Source organism: Aphelocoma coerulescens, chromosome 2 (assembly GCF_041296385.1).
Source record: "Aphelocoma coerulescens isolate FSJ_1873_10779 chromosome 2, UR_Acoe_1.0, whole genome shotgun sequence".
In the NCBI taxonomy this organism is placed as follows: Eukaryota; Metazoa; Chordata; class Aves; order Passeriformes; family Corvidae; genus Aphelocoma; species Aphelocoma coerulescens.
Genome location: NC_091015.1, coordinates 48,783,837 through 48,811,566, shown reverse-complemented (window position 1 = coordinate 48,811,566; position 27,730 = coordinate 48,783,837). Strand labels below are relative to the sequence as shown.

At 41.2% G+C, this 27,730-nt stretch overlaps 1 protein-coding gene across 10 annotated transcripts in view; it reads left to right on the top strand.

Annotated features, from left to right (window-relative positions):
• Positions 1–20,067: 20,067 nt before the first annotated feature.
• Positions 20,068–27,730, top strand: part of SLC4A7 (solute carrier family 4 member 7) — a 92,322-nt gene continuing 84,659 nt past the window's right edge. For all 10 annotated transcript variants that reach the window (XM_069007343.1, XM_069007341.1, XM_069007344.1 and 7 more), the window contains exon 1: positions 20,068–20,281. In XM_069007343.1, coding sequence (XP_068863444.1) covers positions 20,234–20,281 — 48 coding nt within the window. In that variant the 5' untranslated portion in view covers positions 20,068–20,233. The remainder of the gene's footprint in view (positions 20,282–27,730) is intronic.

Sequence of the window (27,730 nt, the reverse complement as noted above, 5' to 3'; positions counted from 1 at the left end):
ACAAATAAGTTGTCACTATGGCAATCAATAAAATGCAGTGCTGTCCTCCTGCTGGTAACTCCAGCTAACAGTTAAGATCTACAAGACAAGACAGAAAAAAATGTCAGTCCCTAGTCTAGGTAAGAGCAGTCAGAAGAAAGATAAAAAAGACATCAAATATAGACAAGATAAATGCAAAATGGAATGAATGATGCCCTGTGTTATCTGTGCATAATACTTGAGATGCAGCAAGTGATGTTTGGACTGGATGCAGGCAAGGCCTCATTTAATAGCTGAGGTAGTTATCCATTCTGCAGCCTTCAGGGGAAAAACTGCACAATCACTGTGTTGAGAACCATATAGGTACTGCTGATTCAGTCTCAGGGCTGGGAGAGAGACTTCTAGATGAGGTTTCTTCTGGTCCTGTATTCTGTGATTTCCTTTAAATGGGGCCCAAAGCAGAGCCCCTTCAGGAAATGAAAACAGCAAAGGCTTGCTGAAAGGCAGCAGCCTGCTGTGTCTCTGAGCAAGGGAATCTCCAGTTAGGTGGTTAAGACGTGTATGATTGTCTTGAGTCTCAGGAATACATATAATGAGGTTGGATCATGTATTTGTACATGAGGAAATAGACATTTTACAAGAATCTCCTTGAAACCTGGAGGAAAAACCCCAAAACAGCAACCAACAACCAAACAAAAAATAACCTTATTTGCCATTTGTCAGATCAGTATATTTTTAGGACTCCTGCTGAAATTTGTTGGGGTACTTTGATGCTACTTCAAGGAAGGAACTAAAAGGATGGGCTGGAATCAGCTAATCTTATGCATGTGAGTGTTGTGAAAGGTGATGCCCACATTCTTTGTCAGTAACCAGTTTAAGTCTTCCTCCTCCACTAACAAGTCTCTTCCAGGAGAGAAAATTACCAGTTGAACTTCGTGGTGTTTGAGCCTGTTTCCTGAGGCCTGAGCTCACAACTTGAGTGCTTTTGTTTGTGAAATCCATAAGATGACATTGTATCCCCTCTCCCTGTATTTGGCTCCAGCAGATAGAGGTGTGGAACCTGAAAACCACCACAGGAAAAGAAACATACATGCTACATAATAGACCGAGGCGAAATACGTAATCTATGTATGGTAGACTTCTTACCTTTTAAAATTTTAGATCCAAATGTATTGAAGAACAGTGACATTTACACCATAAAACTGTTAAAGACATTTTCTGGCAACCAATGATTGTCTGCGTGATTCAGAATATTCGCTGAAATCAGCATTCGTGACTTTGTAGAGAATTAGTCTCTGTCTTCTCTCTGTGGTATATCTTGAGTGTTAGACTAATCCATGAAGCTTTCAAGTTGATTTTACTTAACCTAGAAGGAATAAAAGGTCAAAAAGACATCAATAGCAGCTGATACCCAGTGCTCAGTATGCAAGATACTGCCTTGACTAGCTATAGTAAGTCTAATAATTCTTCTCATCTCTCATACTTTGTAAGTTCTCTGGATGCAGCCATGAGATAGAATCTTAGAATCATTTAGGTTGGAAAAGACCCTTATGATCACTGAGTCCAACTGTAAACCTAACAGCTAAGTCCACCATGTCCACAACTTGTTCTTAGCACCACGTCTACGCACCTTCTAAGTACCCCCAGGAACGGTGACTCAACCACATCCCTGTTCCAGTGCTTGGTAACACTTGCAGAAGGTGAAAGACTGGTTACAGCAATCCTCAGAGGAAAGACTTCACACTTTTTGTAAGTACCAGACGTTTTCCACCAGTTCACCAGCTCTCTAGTAAGGAGCCACTTCAGGTATGAATTACCACCAGCATTTAGAAGTGCCAGCTCTTTGGAAGTGTAAGCATTTTAGTTATTTGCTGCAGGGAATTGTGGGATGTGGATTGCAGAGAGCAAAGTGAATAATCCAAATCTGGCATTGGGATTTGGCAAGGATGTGTTCCCGACAGGGCAGGTTTTTTCAAATACGTGGTTGATGATTCAGGTTGAATTACTTGAAGTTTAGATTTGGATCTCAAAGATACACAGCTGCCCAAATTCCTCAGATTAGGAATTATGCACCTGAAAATAGAGAGGGATAAAATACTACTGACAAGTACTGTTAAGTGATTTTCTGTGCTGCTCTGGTGGCTGATAGGCATGCTGGTGAAAGTTCATTGGGAGGCTGGAATAGGAGTGAATGTGTTTGCTGCATGTATTTGAATGAGCTGTTCTTGGCGCAGCTCTAAGCAGAGCATGTTTGTACCTGCTCTCATTTTAAACGTGTAACTGGACTCAGCACTTCTTTTCTTTTTCTTTAGTTCTATTTTCCAGTGGGATCATAAATACATGACACGGTGAAAGCATGATAAATCAGCCATGTCTGCTCTGAATGCTGCTGTCTGCAGAGACATACAGCTTCAGTTATGCCAATCTGAGGTAGTTCTCTTTATGCCAAAAATTACACTCTGTACCATAATTTTAACACAGAATTGCATCTTTTCTTTCCTTCTTAAAGCCAAGAAGACACTTTAAGTGGGACATAACATTGTGACAGTACCTGTGTGCATGTTGTAGGGAGGAAGGGTTTTTTTAAGGCTTACCAAATATGTTTAAAAGGAAAGACCAAATAATTCTTTCTGCAAGTAGGATTGACTGTGAGAAAGCTTTGCTGAGTGTGATTCCAAGTTCTAATTTTGTTTATTTGTGTTTATTTAAATCTAACATATTTGCACTGAAGTCATTGGAGCTGCACTGAATTAAGCTATTGCAGAATTTACATCAAATGGTCCCCAGAGCTGTTTGTGCTGCTGTAAGCAGTTACAATTCATAACAGTAAATGAGCTAATATGTGTATGGGAGATTCTTTTTGGATAGTGTGAGATACAGAGACTGTCAATCCAATTCTCATGAATGGAATTTTCTACAGCAACACTGGAAAAATCACATTTCCTCTTAGTGGAATTTAGAAAACTTAGAGGTACAGAAAATTCAGTGGAATCTTAAAAAAAAAAAATAATAAAAAAAATCCTTCATTGGCATCTGGGTGATACTCTGCAATATTTTTACAGTCCTCATTTAAGGCATAAAACTGACAATCTTTCAAGTAATTTCTGTCAGACAAAATAGGCCTAATGTTAGGAGGCCCTGTTACTGCAAAACTAGCCTTTTCTGTTTCTGGTCCAAGGAGCAGAAACAATGTTTTATTTGGATTGTCCTATCTCCAGGGAAATAATAACTTGTGCATACAGCCTTTGAAGTAGTTAGGGATTTGATGCATCGTTTTGGTAAACTAACAGTATTCCGTGCAAAGAATTAGATTAACTCTATCTGACATTAGATGTGACGTGTTCGATCAGAGAGTTTTCCTTAGGCAACAGCAAAACCAAAAGCTAAAGGAAATCAAAACAAGAATCGAAACATTTTATGGAAAGCCATCAGTCTCTTTTCTCCCTTGCAACCTCTCCCCCTTTCTCTGATAATAAATATTATTCATTTTTTATTGTGAATCTTCGGTCTCCTTCAACTGAAAAGAGCATCATCACATTGCCAAATCCATATTTCCAGGAAAAAAGATATTTCTTTAAGTCTAACTCTGCTCTCTTTCTCCTTCATTAGAATAGTGTAATGTGTGCCTAATACTGGTTCTTCAAGAGTGTTGAGCTTGTAAAGAGTATTGTAGTCATTTGCACTTATGAGATCCAAAAGATATACTTAGTGTATCCAACACGTATAACACTTACTGTGTGAAGATGCTGAAAATCATACATTGCATTAAAAACAATGAAACTGACATTTAACCATGAGATAGGATGTATATCCATGTACAAACATATCTACTGGCCAAGTTAGAAAATAGTTAAACTTGACTGAATACATATAGGAAAAGAAATTAAGTATAAGTGCTTTGATGGGCATAGAGACAGAAAGAAGTCCACAGTCAGATTAATTTTGCACAAACAATATGCTTTGCAAGAAGAGCAGAAAGATAAAATCCAGCTTGAAGCTTTGATAAGGAGTTATTTAATGAATTCTGTTTCTGCGAAGCTGTTCCAATAAGATAACATAAGAAGCAAACATTATAGGCACAGTTGTCAATAGGTTGGTTTCAACCTAGCAGCAGTGGTTTGTGTGACACAGGCTCAGGCTAGCAGCATGAAGCCATGTCCTTAGGTACAATATAGAACACTGAATGCAGATCAATCTCTGCTAGCAGAAGTAAAGAGAGGGGTTGTAGTGCTTAGGCTAATTCCATATAGACGAACTCAGGCCAGCTGTTCAATTTCTTTATGCCTGTCACTAGTCTTGGCCAACGTGACTACAGCCAGGTCTGACACTAAAAGCTAGAGTGGATAATGGCCTTTGTCTGCTTGGCTGTTATGTTTGTGCTCAGGGTCTTTGTGATTTGCCATCATCATGAGCGGCTACAAACACTAAATGCACAGACACTGTGAAGGGCGTCCTACCAGCATCCAAAGTCTTGTTCTGTAGGATCTTTGCTGTGCTCTATGTCCATGGAAAACTTAATATTTTATTTTGCAAGAAGTGTGAATGCCATACAGTGAGTATCTTGTCAAAATTCCTTGACTGAGAAACATATTTGGGTGTGGGCACTGGCAAAGCTGTGTTAGCACGTGCCTGTCAGCTGCACTGCAGGACCTGGCTGTACCTGTGGCCTCTGCTAGCTGCAGCCATGAGGTGAAGGGTGTAAGTTTACACTGCTCACTCTGGTGCAGTGGGGATGCAGGTAGCTGCATAACACAGAGAGCCAATGGGCTGTCATATGCTACTTTCCAGAGTCAGGACCATCAGGACCACTTTCAGTGCTCTCCTAGCCTCCTGGTGTGCTCCACAGCGGAAATTCTCAGTCCTTTCCTTCAGTCTGCTTCCTTAGGACATGCCCTTGGAATAAGCTGGTCTTAAAAAGTCAATTTTTTTATTCTCTAGATACCTGCATGCATCTCATACATTGAAAAGGAGGGGGAATGTCGATTACAGACTTTGTGAGTGAGAAAAATGTGTGCTAGAATAATTTGAACTGTCTCCCCTTGCTCTTACTGTGTCTCTTTCAAAGTGTAGGTTTAACCTGACTTAGGACAGAGCTATTCCTGCTGTAAATGAAGTCCATATCCCCCTCCTCAGTGTATATCTGCCATCAGGGATAATCCCTCAAATCCATTCTCAGTGGTCACTGCCAACAGTTCTCCTTCTGGATCTTAGGAGGGACGAGTGACAAGTGACAACAGGAGTAACAGCACTGGAGTGGCATCACTGCCAGGTTTATCAAGAACCTTTCTATTCTGGAGGAGAGCAGCCTGGATTGTATGTTTTCCTCACTTCTCAGTAAGGCTCTTGCTGTACCTTTACCTAATGTGTTTCCAGCAGAGCTCACTCTTGCTTTCCAGGCTTCAGCAACCATGTAAATGTGTCCTGCAGTGGGATCCAAGAGGCAGTACAAACCTGCAGGCCTAAGGGATCCAAGAATCCTTTCCCAGGCAGCAGTACAGTTTTGAGATGGAGATTTTGTGTGGCAAGATGGGCTAGGAAATTAGCTTCTCAGAAAAGAGTTATGGTATCTGGGTTCCTGGGTGGTGGAGCTCTAAAAAGCAACTACAGTTTATGCTACCTGAAGAACAAAGACACCATGGGATAGTTGCTGGAGGATTGCTCTTATCAGGACCACTCATTTGGAACCTGTGCTGGCAATCTACTGTCTAAGTATGTCCAAAGAGTACTTAGTTTCTACTGCCTTATTTTAGTAACACAGTCTGGACTTTGTTACTAGGAATCATGTTTGGGCCTGTTAATAAAGGTACTTTGAGGTGCCCCAGATTTATAGTATGCAGCTTGCTTGAGGACTGTAGGAAGGATAGAAGGAATGGCCTTTGATTTGTCCCTACCTTCTTGCCTGAAAAAAATCATGCTGGTAGTGCTGAGTGACATTTTCATCCTGCAAGCTTGGTGTTTGAGAGGAATCTCTGCATTTGAAATAGCATGGGAAGCAGTGAGACATCCTGTGTCAGCAGTGTGCAGGAGACATTCAGGGCTCTTTCACCAAAGCCAAATAACTTTGTTACAACTGGGCTGAAAATGGACTCAGGGTTAAAACATGTCTGACGACAGAGTGGAAGAGCTGCTGTCTGTGGGGTTCAGTCAGTATGAGAGCTTAAGCACCATCCTTCCTCTCTTTGGTAGTAAGTCCTGCTGGCTTGGGTTGCTCTGCTGCTCCTGAAGGCAGCTGCAATTGGGAGAGCTTTTCATTACAGAACCCTATTTCTCTCTGCTGAGCCTCACAAGTGCAGGCACAGTGAGCATGCATAATGGGTAGTTTATTTAGTAAAGTGCAGCCCAAGTAACACAAGTGCTCCTTACCTCACAACTCTTTTTTTAAAATTTAGTTTAATTTTATTTTTTTTTCTATGTATCAGTGATAGTAATGGCAAAGGCAACAGGTACCAGCGCTGGATGTCCTGGTACTGATACATCACACAGTCTGTGAGCGACTGCTCTATTGGATCTAGGACATGGAACTTTTTTTGCCCTGTGTGTCCAGCTGAAATTTTTGTTCTGTATTTGAACAGTATACAGCACAGACATAACCAGTACTTCAAGGACTGTCACATAAACAAGTCTTGCAAATAGGCAGGGTAAGTAAACAAGGGGGATATTTTTGATCTATGCTTATAACAAGTTGTCACAGCACGTCAGCAATTTCACCCATGTTAACAGTAGGGGGTTGGAAGAATAAGATACCTCGGGGGATGCTCATGAAGAGCTTCAGCTAAATGAGAAGCTGCAGGAAGAAAGCACAGGGCTCCAGTTAGAAATTCTAAAGGAGGAGATAGAAGAGTCTGATGTGATGGGCAAGCTGGAGATGCAAATAAAGGTGCAGTATTGCAGCAATTGTAGCTGAACTACTGGGGGCTGCCATGGTTCTCTCTCCTTTGAGGGCTGAGCCAGACAAAAATGAATCCCTTTTTTCAGGATTGGTTCTCAGATGGCTCTCCTCACCAAACAATTGCAGAATCAGCAGTGCTAGCACAGGAGAAGTACACGGTAGCACGCAGAGGAGAGCAAGACTGCAAGCAGCCCCAGGTTCAGATTAAACCACATAGCTATAGGATCACACACCAACCTTCTGACTCTGAGTCAGAAATAATAGGTGCAAGGGAAGCAGTTAAGAGCTGATTTTTCTTCACTGCCATGAGCTCTGCAAAGAGCTAAAATAATCTTGCTCTCAGGGACTAGATTTGAACAGAGCATTTCAGTAGTAGAAATAGATGGTGGGATATACTCCCTTGTATGGTACAATGTGCAAAACTCAAAACTTGGTAGTAGCAATAGGCTCTAGAATTGTAACTAGTCTCTGGCCTAGGCATCTTGAGAGAACAGTGATATACTTGAGTTATCTGGGGTGTAGCCTCTCACAGGGGAAAATCCTTTCCTCTGTAGACAGAGAGAACATAAAGTAGCCAAAAATATCTGATTACTGTTGCTCCTGCTCTGAGACATCTCTGTTGCAAAGCTGTCCTATTTTAATGGAACCATTTTTACCCGCTCTGGGTTTTCTCCAAAAAGACCAGTGTCAAAAGGATTTTATTTTAACTAAAAACTAAGAAGAAGGAAAGCCAGATATGCTCTTGAAAGCTAATCATTCTCTCTGCAGAAGAAATTGTTTTCTAAATAACATACGTCCTTTCAGTCTCCTAGTGCCAGAGTTCTTTGGGGAATTACTCTATACTCTAGTCCTCAGCAAAGTAAGCTTTACTGCAGCCAAGTATTAAACTCTGAGCTTTATTTTTATCTGCAGTTTCCTTGGCAAATTATGAAGCTTATGTTTGGCATTTTATTTCCCTCTACAATCTTCTATCTTTGGTTTGTATTACACTTTGCAGATCTTAGGGTTTATACAGGGTTTTGGGTGGGTGATATAAATTATAATAGCTTTTATATAATGTAATTTAGAAGCTTAAGCAACGAAAGCCATATTCTGTACTAGAAGATTTGTGTAGAGGTTTGCTGAACTTACGTTAATACTGAATTAACAACTATTTTCAGTAGTGTTTTGTTTTTCTTTCAAATGAAACTGCAATGGAGAGGAAGGTGGAGAGCAAATTTCTTACTGAAACGCAATACAACAGTAACACTTAAATATCTTAGGTGATCTGAGAATAGAGCCCAAACTTGGGGCCCTAACATTGTCATTATTATGTCTATTTTCTTTGAGAAACCAAATCCTAGAAACTTTGTTTTTATACACAATTTTTGTGTGCTAAATTTCTGGGATATATTTCTCTGTAGCTATCATAGTAAATTTTATTAAGTAGAAAAAAAAAAGTGTGTATAATGATTGCAAGACTGTATGTTCTTATTGTACCTTGCAATTATGGATCAAAAAGTATGTTACAATTATTGGTTGTACTAAGTCAGAACTGAATGTGTAAACATTACTTCTGTATCTGCTGGTGTAAATGAATGTTTTATTCACAGCTTAAGCAGGTCTGATTATAAATGAAATGGCCAAAATCGCTCCAAACCATACCACAGAGCTGAAGATAAAAGAGTTGTCTCTGTATGTTTTTACTTGTGACAGAACAATATAAATAAAAGCTTAAGAGAAATGCTGATGGGAAGATAAGGTGGAAAGCCAAACCACAGTGCCTGTTACCTTCAAACTCCAGCAGGCTGGTGGTGGCAGCTTTAAACTGGGAAGTCTCATGTGGGTTTGTTGAACAGGCTTCTAGTACTGGTTTAGATCCAGAAACTGGGAAGGAATAAAATAAGAACCATTTCTTGGCTATAAATGGCAGCTCCCATAAAAGGCAAAGGAGAGTCATAAAATGTCAGCAGCTATCTGGAGTTACATCTCTATGGACACTTTCTCACCAGAGTGATCAGCCCAACAGAGTTCCATGCTAATGTGCCAACTTGGTTCTCAGTTCAGAAGTGGCTCATGCCTGGTCAGCTTCTCTCCCTCTGTCTTTTCCTGCACTCTTTTGAGATGATATACTGCTACTGCTTAGGCTGTACGTGGACTGCTTGACACAGATGCAGCCAAGCCAGGGTAGCCAAGATGATTTACACAAGCTGCAAATCTTTAGTAAGGAAGAGTCTTGTTCTGAGTATGTCTTGTTCAGGAAAGAATGAAACAACAGAGACTGTATTTGGCTTTTTCTACCCTTTCTGCATCCAGGCCAAGATATTTTTCTGCTAGATGCAGTTAGTATAGGTCTTTATGATCAAATATTGTTGGAGTATTAGTACTACAAATATGGAAGAAAAAAAAATTTCTAAGCTGAAATAAAACAGGCTTCAGGAGAGCTATGTGATGTAAACAGGATCTTGGAAGTGAGTATGTGTTAGTTTTAAGTGCAAATATGCCTTTAGATCACTCGCAGACATCATCAAAGTCAGCATCCAAAAAATCAGCTTAGTCTAGGTCATTTTAGGTAATACTGCTCCTATGACATTTTGTACTTGTGGCAGTACTCTTCCTTTGGTGCCATAGGAACTTCCATTCTCCTGGATGTGGTGATAACACTTGTTTCCAAAAATCCTCTTATATCCATTGATAAAATGCTTAAATCAGAATAGTGAACGTTATGTTGGGTTTTTTTTAAGAAAAAAGAATCTGAAAATCTGCATCAAAATTAGAGACTAATAGAAATTCTGTGCAAGTCTTTACAAAGCACTAGTGAATCTGCTGATGTGACTCAGAGCCACTGCTTTCAGTTAAGATTCCTACCACGGAAATAATACTCATGTCACTTTCAAGAATCACAGTCATAGGGTTGGACGGGACTCTGAGCTACCCCATGGGGTGGTGTCACTGCACATTGCAGGGGATTGAAGGAGGTGACCTTAAGGTTCCCTCCAACCCAAACTGTTCTATGATTCTGTGATACCACATCTGAAGAAGTAACACAGGGATAATTGTTTTGCTTTTACTTGAGACTGAGAATACTTTAGCAACAGTCACCAAGGTAAGCAAGAGTTCTGTAACTGGGAGCTATGGGAGTTGAAATGAGAGTTATGAATTAGGTTCAAGATTTGTGCCTATTTTCTTGGGGTTTTTTTTCCAGGTTTGGCTATTTGAAATTTAAATTGTTACATATGCACTAACTAAAGAATCTAGATTTTCCTAAATTTTGGAGTATCTGCTGTAACCCATTTAGCACATGGTGGCAATCATGTGGTCACTAATAAAGACATCTGGTTACCGACGTAAAGCATTTCATATTAAGTAGCCCAGTTTAAAAGATGCAAGTAACTGTGTCTTGTAAATATCTTTCCCAAAAATCTACTTCCTTATTCTGTTTCCACAAGTTTTCTCTTTCCTTGTTATTTATTTAAAAATAATTTATTTAGATACTGCTTCCTCTTTAATAAATTTAATAGATGATCTAATATCTGATGTTACTAAAGTCCTTTGGATTAATTTCTGAGCAAATGTTGTGTATGAAACTTTCTGCTATGTTAGGTGGCCTGCATGACCACAAAAAGAAGTTTTTCCTTTCAAGAAATTTGACTTTTCTGTTATCAGATAGGAATTTGAGATTGTCCAACTATGTTGCGCCTCTAAAACAGACCACACTAAAGAAGTAGCACTGTGAAGAGTATAAAGGGCACTTTAGCAGCACAAAGAAAGAAGTGCCTATCCCATCTACTCATACACCTGTACAGAAAACCCTTTTTGCAATACAAAATACACAAGAAATGAACTCATAGTTCAAGGAATTTTGAAGGCACCTAGGTGGAAGCTGAATGTGTCAGTATAGCCAGATGATTTTTGAAGACAGGAAGACAGGAAAAAATTTTAATGTTGCAAGTTCAAAGGAAGAAAATCCAAGAACCTCTTTTCTGTCGAAATTTTGGTATCAATAGACTCCAACTTGCTTTCTCACCTCATCCACCAATAGTATCAATCAGTCAAGAAAAGCCAATTTTGAGGTAAAATAATTGCATTTTACTAAAACTGGAAATCCATGTGCCCTGGCTATAGGCATTTTAATCCTTTGCTAGACAAATACAAATGCATTAGCAAACTTTTTCTGAACTTCTATAGCATTTTTTGCCGAGATTGGCCTGTAACTTCATAGGCAAGTTATTTTGCAATAGCTGTGGAATTAAGGTGAAGTCCATATTTCAGATCTGAAACTATAAAATGCAACTTCTCCATAATTGGAAATTCAGTGACTAGATGTCTGTCAGGGCCACAGCTATTTGTATCTTGCCAAAAACAACTTGGTGGTTCGCAATCACAAGGGAAAACTAAGCTTCCCAGCTGGCTGATGGGTTGTAATCTGACTCCTACTCAGTTACCAGAGTGCTGCAGAAACATGTGTTCCATTTGTTGACAGAACGATTGTCCCGGGTAGCATTTAGTTACAATTCGGTACTTTCATAAATATTCTAAGAACTTATGTGGTACAGCACAGAAAGTGCAGGTAGCAGTTTCCATTTGCACTGCGATGGCCTAGGGCCATCACTTCTAAGATCACTGCCAGCTCACTCAGCAAATCCTCCAGAATGGAGTACAGGCTATTTAGGAATTGAGACAGGTCATGCTGTACCTTGCTTTCCTTAGCCGGTCATTCTCATTTTTAGCTGCTTTCTTCTTGCTCTAAGCCTCACAGCTTCTTTGCCCAAAATTGTCTAATGGGTGGGATTTGTGCCATGGTGATTTCCAGACTGAAGTAGAGTAAGTCATTAAAATTGAAAGCACACATGTGGAAGAGTCCTGAACGACAAGAACCAGAGTGTACTTTGATAATGGCTCAGGAAAATTTTCAACTCTGATCTGTTTTTTTCTAAGCTTTTTTGGTGGACATCCTACCTCTTAATACAATCTGGTGAATGCCTCCTTATTAAGAAAAAGATACAAGGATAGATCAGATTAAGGACCCGGAAAGTATTATTTTGTTTCATGTTATCTATTGGTGCTAAGAAGAATATTCTGAGGGACATTAATCTCTGAATTTATGCTGTAATGACTTTCTCTCGTGAACACTGCACCTACATTTGCTATTGATGATTCTTCCTTTCAGTTAAGACTCTTTAATGTAATATGTTGTAATGGTAATTGTTCTTTAGAAGTCTCAGATAGGAGATCTGAACTTTCTAGAAGTCATGTTTACACGGGGACTTGGACAACAGTTCCCCCATGGGAGTTTATAATCTCTGTAATTCCTAATCTGATTTGCATTAGGGAATACATACAGCTCATTAGCAGCACTGTTGTCTTAATTACCACATAACTAAATGTGGGACATTCATTTGACTTGTAAATAAATGTTCCATATATCCATGGTCCTCTAAGAGTGCCAGCAAACGGGAGATAGTGAGGATGACAATCTATGCAGTATTTTTCTTTAAGTGAGGGGGGAAGCAAAGTAGGCCACCCACTTCCTCCCCCAAAATATCACAAAGCTGTGCCTAGTGGGATGTGTAACCTCATTTGCATCAGTTGAGTTCTTCATCCACAAACACATTTTTCACTATGCTGATCATGCTCTGTTAGGAGCAACATTCAAATCTGTTCTCTCCCAGGAGGGCAGGAGTGAAAGAATTACCTTCCTGTTTTATTGGTACCTTCTTGCTTAATTCCCCTTTTAAAGTAAAGGTTTCCTATCTCTTGTGGAGAAAATAGAAATATATGGGGTTACGCTTTAATGTAAGAGAAAAAAGGCAATGTTAAAAAATTCTGATAATATTCAGTAAAACACTTAAGTTGCAATCTGTAATTAAATAAATTGTATTTTGATTTATTATAACTGCTTATTTAAATATTAGAAGAAAAGTATTTGAAGTTAGGCACGCTTTTTGGCTATGTTCTTGGTCAGAAAACAAAGACCACAACAGAAAATTGAAAACTTTGTATGAAGTAAAGATACTTCATTTGGAAAGGCAATGATTGCATAAATGTATTGTCTATTTTTTTTTTTTACTCCCAACTGATTATTGAAAAAAAAGGGAAATTATGTTAATGCAGATGATGTTACAATTGTTTATAAAGATATAATCACCAGATGCTGGGTGAAGACCTTGTGGTAGGACATTTTGAAACAGAAATGCCAACTCTGAAGGCCTTTTATATGTAGATAATTGGCATGTGGCACATTGGGCGTTTTGGAACTGAGTCCAGAGGGTGCCCAAACTCATTTAGAACTTGGCTTTTCATCACAACAGGTATGATTAAACTCCCTGGGGTGACGGAAGAGAAATTGTGTGGGAAGAATACGATCATCTGGAGAGCCTTATGGGAAAAGACATTTGGTGTCCCATATTGCACAACTTACCCCAGCTACCTGGAACCCTGGATATATTAATATCTTTGGTGTTTATTTACTGTCTTCCTTCTGTGCATGTGAAAAATTTTTGCAGAAGTTGACTAATCTTTAATATTCTTCCTTGGCGAAGGAACAGGTTAAAGGTTAAACTCATGACTTTAGGCTAGGTAGGGCTTTAATAAAGGGTACTGATTGTTTTGGTGATGTGAAGGCCTGCATGGGTGAGGTTAAAATATTACACTGAGAGCCTGTATAGAAAACAAGGAGCAAGTGCAGCTGTGAAATGTGTGAGACCACATGATTGGAAAGAACTTTTTGGAATCTTTTCTTGGAAGAGTCTTCTCCTACTGCAGGCATTTACATGCTAAAGTCCTTAATTACTACTTCAAGGACTATCTTAAGATTTTAGCTTTCTCAAGCTTGCCCGAAACGTATCTTAAAAGGGTTCTCTAGATTTCACTCTTCTGATGTCTAGAAAACTTTTCCAGCCTAAATTGTGCCAATGTTATCTTTCATGCTAAACAATTATTCTTTACTTTGTCCTGGGGAAAAAGTAAATACCATGGCTACCACAGAGCTAAATCATGTGAAGTTGGAATGTCAGGAAGGCCTCTCCTTCTCCCAAGCTGGCCATGGTGATGCTAAGTTAGCACGGTGATGCACTGAGCATTAAACACATGGTCAAGTCTGAGGATGGATTTCACTGCTTTTCTATACAAGGTGTACATTTTAGATACTGCACACAAGCTGGATGGGGTAAGAAATACAAATTGGTGTTAAAGATCAGGTGCATATAATTGTGACTTGTATGGACATTTGACTGAAAATTTCTTTGAAGTCTGCTACTGCTACTGTTGATGGTCAAATTTGTTATTTCTGTTGGTGTAGTTGGACAAGGTAATTACCATGTAGGTACTAAGGAGGGATAAATAGTAACAGATGGACACACAGTCAAGACGTTTGGTAGTTTTGTTAGAGACCTTTCATGCTATCTGACCATGCCTTCTAAAATGGCCTGGTTCTATACACTGAAGTTAATAAATATTTTCCTTCTGTCAAAGGTCTGTACCAGAAAATTATTAAGCAGCAGATCTTTTCTTTTCTTTTCTTTTCTTTTCTTTTCTTTTCTTTTCTTTTCTTTTCTTTTCTTTTCTTTTCTTTTCTTTTCTTTTCTTTTCTTTTCTTTTCTTTTCTTTTCTTTTCTTTTCTTTTCTTTTCTTTTCTTTTCTTTTCTTTTCTTTTCTTTTCTTAAGACAAGGTGAAATAAATTTCCCTAGACTAAAACTTGGTTTTGAGCTATGTAACAGTTCAAACACACATCTGATTTAAAATGTGTATTCTTTCTTTACATGGAAGAAAAAAAGAAACAGTAAGACAACTGATCTTTTAAAAGGAGAATTGAGGAGAGAAAATTAACTGGAAGTGATTTTATTCATTAAGTAGCCCTGTCTTGACTTGCTATATACCTTTCAAATCTACTTTACTCATCTGAACCTGTACTCGTTCAAGCTAGTGACTGTAATGATGGTGACATCATCGTTTTGTTTATAATGAAATCTCTTTTGAGCACAATCACAAAAGAGATTGTTTTAGGAGATTGATTACTCGTCAGCTTTGGAATTTGGTAATTTTGGTACACCTCAAACATGCTGCACTTGTTCTCAAGTCTGCTTTTCTTAGCTTTAGATTATGAACTCATCAGGCTTGTTATTATTTCTTCATAAGCATTTAAAAACCACATAGTACACTAAATCTCCTGGAAAGAAACAAGAACAACTTTGATCCTTGACCATATGAATTTACAATAAATATTTAGTCACAATTTTGCATTTAATATTATACCCACAAACTGTGCAGAGATGAGCACTCAACATTTGTAAATCTTAGTTAAGGATCTGCTAGAATGTGCAGGTTAAATCTTAGTTTTGATTTGACCCTGTCGTTTGTGTGCCTTATGAAATGGTCTTCATTTACACAATTGTTTCAGGTCTTTTGGGTTTTATTATTTTTTTTACAAGATCACACATACTGCATTCATCACAGAAAATATGACAGCATTTACTTAATGAACAACTTCTAGGTGTTTCATTTTAATTGCCAGACTTAGGATGCATTTATTATTTACTGCACTGGAGTGACTTTTTTCTTTTTGGCTTTTTACTAATACTCAGGTTTATGTATCTGTTTCTTTCATAAGCACTGACTTTCATCATGCTTTCACAAGCATGGGAAGGGGGATTTATCTTCTCGCAGATAGTCAAACAATGTCAAGTTTCAACTGATCTTCAGTATCCAATTTTAGATGCCTCAACTGGTAATTTTTTTACATGCTAAGTATTGTATGACACTTGTCCTCAAAATGCAACATCATCTGGCTTTCTCTGCAAATGTCTTTGGCTTTTTTTAGTCTGAACCTGGCAAACAGGTACTCAGAGTGTAAAGAATGCACTGTTTAGTTGAGCACATAGGAGAAAGTTTCATTTTTAAAATTGTGATATAGAAATTACCTTGGCAGGGGTCCTGAGACTCTTCTGTTTTCTCCTATACTCCTCCTAGCAGAGAATCTTCCTTTCCTAGACCCTTCTCTTTAAGAGCATTAGGTCAGAATTCCTCTTTCTCCTTTTATAGCTCTAATTTGTGTTTGTTTCCTCACCCTTCTTCCCCTCACACCCTGTTTAACATCTGATACTTACCTTTTTGATCCCCAAGAAATCAGCATCTTTCTCCCCAAGTTTACTCCACTTCTTTGCTTGAAGCCAGTCTTCACCTACCCAGGTGTTTCTCTTGCTTGTCTCCTTCTGTACCTGTGATTGTTTGCACTAATATTTGTGTCTTTTTGCCCTTACCCCTTTTGTTTGGCTTCTGTTCCTCCTAATTAAATGTTCTTTGTTCAACTGCAGTTATAGGAACTGGTTGTTTGCATACTGCTTCCCTGTCCTCATCATGCAATTTCTTGAATTTGTTTGCTTCTGCCAGCATCAGATGCTCTAAAGAGAAAGAGGGGCCAGGCCCCTCATTTTCTTCTCCCCTCAGCTCTTCCTTTCATTTTTGTCTTGATGGCTCCTCAGCCTGAAACTCTGTTCTAGTCATGGAAATGATTTCTGCTTAGTCTGGAAGGAAAAGGTTACAAGGACCATGGACTGCTGGCATTTTCCTCCTTTGCTATTCTTAGGGGTGCTACTGCTGCTAAAACAACCTCCTCTTGTGATTCCCTGCACCAGGTACTCTGCACCATTAAAGCTGATTATGTTTTTGTTAGTAATATTGTGTCACACTGTAAGAACAGCCAATATTAATAGATAAAAGCCTTGAGAAAGAATCTACTTTGGTAGAAGCAATGGCTGTTCCAGTTATCCCATCAAACATCATATTTTCATCCTGTTTGTGAATTCTGTGGTAACTTCCTATCAGAAGTCCTACTTGCCACAGCACCTGATGACTGGAGTGGATCTGATGCTGGTGTCAGGCTGGGTGGAAGGTGCTCTTGTCAGGCTCTAACTTCCTTTCTTTGAGACCTTTAAGTGCCTGGTAGTTGGCAAGAAATTAAACAGCAGGAGAATGAAGTGTAAAGCTGACCCTGATGGCACTGTCCTAATGAAACAGGAGACAAGCAATTTCCTAATCAGAGATCTGGCTTATCCAACAATTTCTGCCTCTTCCATCTATGTTCAAGAATGTGTTTAGGGAGGAGGTGGGGAAGGAAAGGGAGGAAGATGAGTGGAGAAAAAGCACCATCAGGCCACTCTTAATGGACCGGTTACAGTATCTCATTAAAGATACTGATGGTCCATCTCTTCAGTGCCCCACAAGCCCTACCCCTCTCCTTTCATATGTAATGTGGTGTGTCAGTGACAGTTGTACTTATATTCATATGCACAAAGCTGACCTACTTCTATTTTGATAATGACTTCTAGGAGGTTTGGTAGTTTTGAATGTTTTGAAGTTCTGGTCAACTTGTTGTGAACAGTGGTATCACTTTTCACTCAGGCAACATGGCATGGGTAAGCTAGGTTGGCCTTTTCTGCTATAGTTATACATACGGTGACCAGATGGAATGCAGTGAGCAACCAAATTTTTTGGAGTTTTTCAGCTCAGCAAATGACTATGTGTTCACCTGGAGATGTTGTTTTCAGCAGAGTGCCAAAGGAAGTAAGGTGAAGGAATGCTGGGCCCTATTGCCCTGCTGAACCTTGATTTGTCCATTGGGCATTCTCTGATTGCAGTGACAAAAGTGCTAGAGGATCTTGACAGAGATCCCTCCTCAGAGATCAAGGGGAAAGGAACATCCTTTTATGCCAAAACCTAACTGGCATTCATGTCAGTAAGCTCCTTTTTGATGGACCAAACATTTTTCTCACTCTAACCCTTCATCTGCTGTCCCCTGAGAAACCTCACTAAATACTGCAGTTCACTGCACATTACGGGAAGTCCTGTTTTAGATATTACTGTTCTCTGGGCTGAGTCCCCAGAGAATGCAGAAGTTCTGTGCTTGTGAAGATGGGTTGTGTTCATCGCAATATCAATGGAGGACCACTGCAATCTGCCTCCCAAGACATATTTAGCACCAATTATGTGGGACCTGAAGTTACAATCCATCCCTATTATACCCGTGCTGTTTCATACAAGGCCATTTTCAATGGTTTATCTGGGCTGAAACTCTGTCAGTACTGTTCCTGGAAGAGGAAAGGACAGAATAGGTCACAGTTATACTGCAGGTATAAAGGCCCTTTATATCAAGGTTATTATTTTGTGGTGGTTGTGCACAGTGCTTTATTATCTGTTAAAACTCATCTGAGACCTGACCGGGTCATAATCTTTGATTGAAGAACATGTTAAGACTGGTCCCTGTTCAGTCAGATCCACACAGCTTGCCTGATATCATCTTCTCAGTACAACTAGGCAGGTGTAGTTTACACTAATGATGCATTCCTCAAAGTGCAGGTTTTAGTGACCTGGTATAGACCCATGCCAAATCTTTCATTTGAAAGCTCCCTCCAGGTTGTATGGGTCAGGAGCTCTGGCCAGGATTGCAAGGATTGCGTCTGTGCCCAGTGCCATCCCACAGTGTGTGCACCTGCTATTCCCTCCAGGGCATTTGCTTCTGTTCAGAGAAATAGGGAACTGATGTCGTTTGCAGACTGATCTGGCTCTGCCAGCGCCTTTCCTGAAAAGCACAGAATGGGTTAGTGGTCACCAATCAGCTCTTCCTGCCAGGCTCAGGCAAAGGTCCGGAGCCATTCACTCTTCTGTGGCCAGCCTCCAAAGCAAGCGGGTCTCTGAGGCTGTGCTAAGCCTCCTGCTGGTAGGCAGTGCCAGAGGCCTGCTTTGCCTCCACAGCCAGGTTTATATTTTTGTCTGCAGGCTCTGCAGAGCCTCCTTTTATAGTGTTCTTAGTTCAGCATGGGATTTGTTGATGCATGCATTCCTTTCATGTGCTGCTTCCAAAACTGCTGATAAGACCAGAAGCTCTTCTGTCTCCATTTGAGAGGGCTTGTTTGAGACCCAGTCCAATCTTGATCCCCTTGCCTTGATTTGTCTTGACTATGCTGTATCTGCGTCATTCAGCCTGCCTTCACTTTTACACTCATCTCCTGTGATCCTGGTCTGATCCTGAAACCTCTGTGCCTCTCATCAAGTGACTCTGGACTTTTTGCTGCTTTCAGAAGTCAAGCTGGGACTGGCCCTGTCGCAGTGAAGTCACTGCTATTTTCTTCCTGGCACTTGCCAGCCATTCAGAGTTCACTGTTGGTAACAAATAAATGCTAAGCCCAAAGCATCCCGAAAGTGATCCAGAGAACTGGCTGTATTGCACATGTGGCCTCTCTACTCTGCTGGTGCCCATCAACTCCCTGTGTTTATGTTAGAGCTTCAGTGACAGCTCAGTCCAGAAGCCGTGGGCAAATAAAGACTTTTCTCCTCAGGCCAGGCAGAGTGTCAGGGTGGAAAAAGGAGCCACAGTATGCAATTCCCCCTAAAGTGTAGTGGGCATAGTTAGAAGGAGAATCCCCAGGGCAATGTGAGCATGTAGTCAAGAATAGGAAGCATGAAGGGATGGTTCACCTGCTGTATGTGGATGTTCACTCCCATCAGCACAAGGTGTTTTACAATTGAGTGAGCCTAAGGAGGGTGTAACTTTTACGGACGCAGGCAAGGAAAAGTTAGCTCTACTAGACATGTGTTAACAGCTGTTTCTTTCTGAAAACTTTCACTGGAGCAAAGCTTTACAGGGGCAGCCAAAAGTACAACCTTGACACTGCTCCCTCCCACTCCCCCAGCCTTTTGAATAAAGGATTGTTGGACTATTTATGCAAAGGCAAATAACATTATTTTTGGAAATGGCTGAACTATTTTCGTTACTTTTTTCCAAAAGAAAAAAAAAAAGAAAAAAAAAATCAGCCTAAGGCAGACACCTGGCATGGAAAATTTCAGTTTGCACGGTACAAGCGTGGCAGAAGTGACCAGCAAGTGCGAAGGGTGTCAAAAAAAAAGAAAAAAAAAAAGCAAAGAAAGGCAAGGGTAGTCACCGGCAGCGGTGGGAGCTCTCTGCCCTCCCGGGCGCGGGGCGCCGCTCCCGCCGGGCGCTGATCCCTTGAGTCCGGCGGCGCTCCCGGCGCGGGCAGCGGCTGAGGCGCGGGGAGCCGAGCCCGCCACGCGGCTCCGCGTGGGACCGCCCGCGCCGCCCCCGCGCCCCGCGCCGCTCCAGCTCCGCCGGCGGCGGGCGGGGCCGCGGCCGCGCTGCTCCCATTGGCCCGGCCGGCGGCGCGGGGCGGGGGCAGCGGGCGCGCCGCCGAGGCGGTCCGGGCTCAGCCCCCAGCGCGGCGGAGCAGTCGCGGCCGCCCCGTCCCGAGGGCACCGGCGCCGCCCGCCTCCGCCAGGCAGCGCAGCCCCCGCGTCCGGTTCCAGCTCGCCGTTCGTCTGCCGCTCCGCGCCCTTCTGTCTCGCTCTGTCTCCCGGGCGATCTCGGCGGGGCCGCGATGGAAGAGGAGCGGGCGGGCGAGCAGATGAGACCGTTGCTCACCACGGTAACGGGGGCTGCGGTGCGGTGGGGGGCGCACAAAGGGGCCGCCGCGGGACAGCGCTGCCCCGCGTCCTGCCCGGGGCCGTCCCGCTGCCCTCCTGCCGGGGAGCGGGGGACACAGCGGGGCCCCTCCTGTGGCTCCCCAGACGTCGGCGGCGGGTCCCGCTGGGCCGGGGGTCCCGGTCCCTCTCGCCCGGAGTGCCCGCGTGCCGGCCGCGTGCGCGCGGCCGTGTCTCCCCCCCCGCCATCCCCGGGGGGCGGCGGCGGGGCCGGAGCCTTTTGTTCGGCCGCGGGCTCCGTGTGCTCGGCGGCCGCGGCTGCCCCGTGCACCCCCCCCTCGTTCCTTTGTGAGAGCCCCGCAGGGCTTGTGCCGGCGGCGGTGGGCGGCGCGGCCGCCCCTGGCCTCGCCTTTCTCCCTGCCCCGCTGGCTGACGAGTTCCTGGGCGAGGGAGAAGTGCGCACACATGGCAAGCGGCGAGCTTCCCCTTGTCCTCGTGTTGCCCGGCGGCGGGGTCGGGTCGGGTGGTGGGCACGGTTCCCCGGCGCTTTTCCAGTCCTGGGGAGTGGGAGTGTTGGTGGGGGGGAGATGGGTAAAACTGCGGAGCTTGGGTTCATTTCCTTCTCGGGCCGGGTGGCTCAGTGGAGCAGGCATGTGTTGCCTTCCTGTGCTGCTGAAAAATACATGTGGTTCCACGCTTGTAATTTCCCCTCCCTTCAGATGACTCAAGGTCTGGATTTTGTTAATGAGCCTCTGAGCTCTTACTCTGATGTTCTCCTTCAGGGCCTTTTCCAAAAAGGTGTCGCACAGGGATTTGTCTCCAGTGCCTGAAGAGGAGGGATGTGTAGCTTGTAGCACAAAGAATGTGTGACGGACAGAGAAATAACACTGAAAACACATGAGTTTTCATCATCTTTCCGTTACTCTTCAAGGAGAGACTTGAGTCACATTTGATAAAATTGGCAGTCTAATGAAGTGCTCGTTTCCTGTGACATCAGTATGTTCAGTGTGTTTTTCCTTTGTTATAACAGTAGCATTGATAACTTAGTGGTTCAAAGGGCCATGAATTTTGCAAATGTTAACAGTTTTTGTTGACTTCAGAAAACGATTGTGCTCACCTCTAAAGGCTTTGCAGGTGTGCCCTAGACCATTTATCCACCTTGTCGCTGCCATAAAAAAAGGTGTATTTCCAATTCATATTAACTTGTTCAAGGTAGATTCTGTGTAAGAGCAGACTGCTTGATAGATTTAATTCATGTTAAAACTACCTTGCCTCTCTCTGTATGAGTTATATCTTCTTAGCTGGCAGGAGAATACTCCCATATAGTAAAGAAATGCTAGGCTGTGTGGAGAGAGTTGCAAAAACTTTGGGCTTCAAGTGTGGGATTGAAGTGGAAGATGGTAATGGTTACCCTCAGGTGCATCCAAATGAGAAGAGTACTTCAGATGTCATGAAAGTCATTGTGCCTTGAGCACATTTGTCAGGTCTGGCAGCAGTCATTTAGGTTCTGTTATAACAGAAATTAATTTGAGGTTTTTTTGGACAAACTCCTGCTGTATTGTTTCATGGTCATTTTTGACACAGGTGTTTTGAACAGAGGTGGAGTGGTCCAGGTTGGTTTCCTTGCAACAGCAATACCTGGCCTTGGTGCCAAAGTGTATTTGGGAGGTAATTCCAGGTGAGTTGAAATGGATAGAAAAGTGAGAGGGCAGAAGAGTTGGTAGGAGCTAGAAAAAAGGAATTCCTGGGGAAAACACATGAAGTAAATGGCTTACAGAAAAGACCGAACATGCTGAACTTTGGGCAATTACATAGTATAGCAGTACTGGAGTTGTGGGTTTCATATGCAAGAGGTGTAATTTTATGTACAAGAGAGCTACTTAATCCAAAGTATGAGTATTTTTGACAATAGATCTTGACTTAATTTTTCTAATCCTGTGTTTCTTGATAGTGTAGGCTACCTTCCTGTTAGCAAAGCTTGCTGAAACCGTTTACATGTGCGTAACTTTTTCAGAAATAAACATCTCAATAAGATGAAAGGACTTTGTAAAAAAGTGCGGATTAAGTCTGAGAACTTCATTGCTGTGGCTTAAAAATACAGAAGTGTAATCAAACAAAGGAGTCCCTAAAAATTCCTTTTCTTCCTTCCTCCAGTGTTGTTTCTGTGTTCATAGAGTATTGGATATGTAATGGGTTAAGACCTGGTGCCTCTTATGAAGAAGCGCTTCTGTCAGTCATATGCTGCTCCTCCCCCTCCCATTTAGTTAATCAAAAATCCTTTAACCTTGCTTGTTTTGTATTTTAGGTGCAGTCTTACAGAAGAGAACGAGTAAGTGTTAAGGACTTTGGTGTTTTGAGGAACCTGACTGGTAGCAATATGTACATGAAAGTTGGAAGGGTGAGGTGAAACAAGTGCCTGATAGTTATTACAATCAGAGAGCAACTGATGATCAGAGCATCTGGGATGACTAGAGAATACAATAGGAAAAAGATAGGTAACTGCATAAATCCATAGTTCTTTCATACCCTACATACTGTTAGCTTTTCTGCCCCTCACCTTAGAGAAGATGCATTACTATTGGAAAAGGTTAACTGAAGAACAAGAAGATACGAATTAGTTCAAAGATGATAAAGAATTCAACAGTCTAGGACTTGTCAGCCTAGTAGAGATGAGGGAAGAGTGATATAGTAAGGCTGTATAACACTCCTGTGGAGAAAGTAGGTGAACATGGAAGAGAAGGCACTCTGTCAAATCAGACTTAGATGCTAAGTTCAAAACAAACAAAAGAAATTCAGTGTAGGGATTCACAGGTATATTTGCTATACAATATGAACTTAAGGGAAGGTTGGGCAAGTGTTGGAAGACAGATATGTTGAGGTTAGTAAATGGATGAGCAACAGCCTCAGGAAATCTGATTTGAAAACAGCTGGAGGTTGTGAGTGTAGGGAGGAGGAGGAGGAGTTGTATGCTTGTCTTGTTTTTCCTCTTCCCTCAACAGCTACTTATGGTGATTCTTGTTGCATTTTATAAAATAGGGGTGAGATGTGGTAGTTTGTTTTCTATACAGTGGTGAGTTTGACAGTTACTCTTATGGTATTAAAAATGCTTGATACTGCATATGAATGATCTTCATTCTAGCTTCTAGGTTTTGTCATTTTGGTGTTCATTACCACAGTTTGGTGGGCTTCTTTGCAACAGCTCTAAGTAGCATTTAAAGGAATGTGTATTGCAATTGTGTCTCTAGATGTTTCGCAGGTAATATTTTCAAAATACTTTGTTATCTTGAAGTAGATGGAAACTTTATTTGTTAGTATTTGATACTACTTCATGTATATCAAAACATTCACAAGGTTGTAGACCATGCAGTATACTTAAGTAATGGGTTTGTTTGTGTCTTCTTTCAATGAAACACATCTGTTTTTATCATTAATTCTACTGTAGATGGTGATAGAACTCAAAGTGGCTCTGTTGGAGAAGGGGATATTTCCAGGGATCTCCTTCTGGCTTTCCTAATCAAACCACAGTAAAGTACTGCGGTCTGCCTTATAGTGTCATGGCACTTTTTCTGAAGTGGCTACATGGTTGGCTACAGCTTTTTAGTTTTTTTTTAACAGCTGTGCATGCACATTATCAGGAGGGTTACAGTCACTGTCCTCTTCTGTCATCTTATTTAACATGGGGCTTCTGTGATGTTAAGTCAAACGACAGGTCTCTGAAGAATATTATGCTGGTGCATATAAATTTTTTTTCCTACTAACATAGTAAGCCTGAACTGGTGTTTTCTCTTTATGGCTGGACAAGGGTAACTGAGGGTATGTTTGTACTGCATAATTGAGGACTGTGCAGGAAACTCTCCTCCCCCACAAGTTTGTGGCATCTGGCTGAACAAATGCTCTGCACAAGTTAAAGCAATACAGTTATAGCTGTGTGGCAGTGCCCTAGCTAAATAGCCCTGATCAGATAGAATTGTACTGGCTTGCCAGCCTTGCAGACTTGAAGCTGTGACTTTGGAGAGACAAGCTGCTTTTCTGTGTTGTGCTGTTTGGGTACGGTGCGTACCTTGTACAGCTTGCACTGTGTTGTGGGCCTGTGTAAGCTGTTAAGTGTATATCTGGCAGTCTTTCTGAGTTCTTGAAAAGTTACCATGGCTGTCAAAATCTTGTGTTATTTGAGAACTTTCATTACTTCATTGTAGTAGTTCTGTTTTCTGTCCAGAATAAGCTGGAGGTGTACCAAGTTGAATAGTTGTTGGTTTTGCATCCATGTCATTGATCCGCTTCTGCAGGTGACCTTTGACATGTGACCAAATTTGTTGTGTGTCTTTGAATATTGATGCCCTTTATGCAAGGATATCTGTTGCACAGGACCTTTAGTGGCCCTGAAGCAGCAGTAGTGCTTAGTAAATAGAACTGCTCTATAACTAGTGGTAGATAAAAGACCAGGGTATGACTTTGAGTGTACTCGAACTTAGCTGGAGAATGTCTCCAAAGAATATTGTCGTGCTTTTGGTATAGCGCATTCTGGAATGATAAAGTCTGATGTGTCCCTAAACTTTTCGCTAAAATGAAGATAGATGTCCAGGTAATGTTTTGAAGTAGTGATATGAATAGTGAAATTCAAGTGAGTGTTTTGTAAATAAAGACACAGAGATGAGCACCAAGTATTACTTAACCCTGTAGATCAGAAAAAGTTTGAATGGTAAAATGAGAATTTTGATGCTTTTACAGATGATCTTACAGTATTCTTAAATATTTGCTTTTCTAAATTTACATTTGCAAAATTACCAGATGAAAATATTACTTTATTTTTAAAAAGACCAACATGTGTTTAAAATGTCCCAAATCTACCTTACCAGCATATCACAACAGTTATTAGAAGGGATTTTCTGTCTAAGAGTCTTGTGTTTGTTTGTGTGTGGCATCCTCAGAGTTCCTTGTTTCACTGGGAATTAAATTCTCTGCACTAGTGTCATAACTTAGAAAATGTACATTTTAACCAGTAGATGGAGCCATTTTAGTTATGTATCAGTGTGCCTATTTACCTCAGTTTGGAAAACTTTGTTTCTTACAGTGTTTTCAGTCATTTTGTCTTTAGAGGATGGCTTACAGTTTTTTTTTTTTATCATTTCTTTACTTACAGCGAAGACTAAGTGTTTTATTCTTCCAATAACAGTGCCAGGACTGTAGAGCAGGAAGGCTATTCCATTTCCATAAATGTGGAGAAAAAGTGAATGCTTGTTCTTTATGGGAATTACAGTTGTCTGTGTAAATGGTCCAGTGTCACATGGGCAGAGCTGTATAGCCTTTGTGCACGTTGTGTTGACTGAAGTAACTTTTCGGAATATTGATCCATAGTGGTATTATCTGACAGTCTTGGATGCTCTTGTGAATTCTGCTCAGGAAAGGCTGTTAGCTCAAAGTTTTTTGAGCTTTGTGAGATTTTGTTTTTCCTCCTCCAGTCCCTTGAACTAAAATGAACTCAAAGCTATGTAATGAAATGGTTGTCCTGTTTGGATATACTGGCACCAGTTGTCTTATTTCAGTACTGCTGGAGTGCTTCATAACCTTGAAATACCCCTGGCTTATTAATTCTAGCAAGTCCTGTTTTAGCAGAAGCATTCCCAGTGCTGTACTCCTTGTATTATCTTCTATCTTCCTTCAGCATCCCCTTTTCTAAAAGTTTTTTTTTGAGTTTGACTCTGCCCCTGCATTGTAACCTTAGTAATGTTACACCTAGACCTTCCCTTTCCCCCACTCTTCTGTCTTCTCCTTTGAAGATGATTTTAGATTAACACAATGCCAACTTGAAGAGGAGGACCTTATTCAGATCTTCATTTGAACTCTCACTTTGTGAGGTATAGGTGAATCATTTTCTTTCCCAGAATCCTACTGTGAGAGATTTTGAGATCTCTTATGGCTCAGGGTTTTTGTTGTTGGTTGGTTGGTTGTTTTTTTTTCTTATTCAATCAAACTGGAAGTTTAAATTTTCTATGATTTATACAGAATGAATACTGATATTTTTCATAAGATGATGTTGTGCTGCAAGGTCTAGTCTTGCTTCCTTGGCAGTAATGCTAAGATAGTATCCTGAAATACCAGAATATTTTTAAACTTAAAAACAGACTTGAAGGTTTTTTTTAAACTTAAGTAGATGCTTCTGGATTGGGCACCTGTTGTCAAACTGTTGCCCCAGTTTAACAGAATGGCTGGAGGCTGCCTCCAAACAAACTGAAGCTTCCTGTGAATGAGGCATGTGGGCAGAAGCTGTGGAGAGGAAGTGGGAATTACAGAGAAGCATCCCCTGTGTGTTGGAATTGTGCTGTTTGACCTACTCTGGCCTCTGCTACTGTTGCTTTTACAGTGCAGCTATAGTACTGAGGATCTGGTAGCTGAGATCTGCTTTCAGGTGGGGTGAACTGCAGACTCATATGAAAACCCAACTGTTTTTTTCAGTTATTATGTTTTTACAATGCGGGCATGTGTGTATTAAGAGTGTGTATGTGGAAACAATGTCTTGAAAAACTATGCTTCCCTAAAATGTGAAGATTTATTTTTTCCCTTACTCATTTTTGCACTAGGCTGATTCCTTTTCATTTTCCATGACTAATGTCTACTAAATATATGCTGGCTGTGTCTTGACTGGGATCTATTTTGGGATGAAGGTAAAGGCAGCTAAGTTATTGTGAATACCTAGGTTATGGCAGGGGTAATGACACCAGTAATTCCTTGCTAGAAAAAGTTAAGAATTTGCTTCCACAAAAAGTGCTGCCTCTGAATATCACGAGCATACTGATTGTTTCACTACCGTATTATAATCAGAAGATAGAGAATCTCTAATCAGCCTGCTTTGCATGTATATCTTTGTTACCAAAGAACAGAAAGAGGTTAAAGCAAACCTGTTCACAGAGGTGTTGTAATAGAATCTCATTTGGTGTCCATTTCTCAACTGTGACTGCTTGTCATTGCTAAAGTTGTGTTGCTACTTCAAGAGGTTCAGGCTACTGTATTCTGGATCTCAAAACCCATGCTAAGTGGAAGCATGTGTGATTTCTTTCTTTTAGATAGGGTTATAATCCAGCCAGTAAATAGCATTTATTGGTAACTGATCAGATTTCAAGGTTGCATTTAGAAGCCCCAATTCTTCAGATTTTCTCTTAGATTTTTAAGTAAAGGCTAGCACATGCTGGTGTGAATAACACCTTGTTGTACAGAGATATGTTTTCTGTTTATGCTGTATAACTTCACTTCTGGATGAAAAAATTAAAGTGTGTTTTCTCCCCTTTGTAGTGCCCCTCACATCCATTATTACTTTCAACCACAGCAGAGCTCTGGCTTATCTAAACCCAACCCTGCCCAGTTAGATAATGTCTATATATTCCTCCCACTTCTGCTTCCACCTTTCATGTATTCTGTTTTGCATTTGAGCTCAGCTGCAGGTTCCCTTTTCTTTCGCA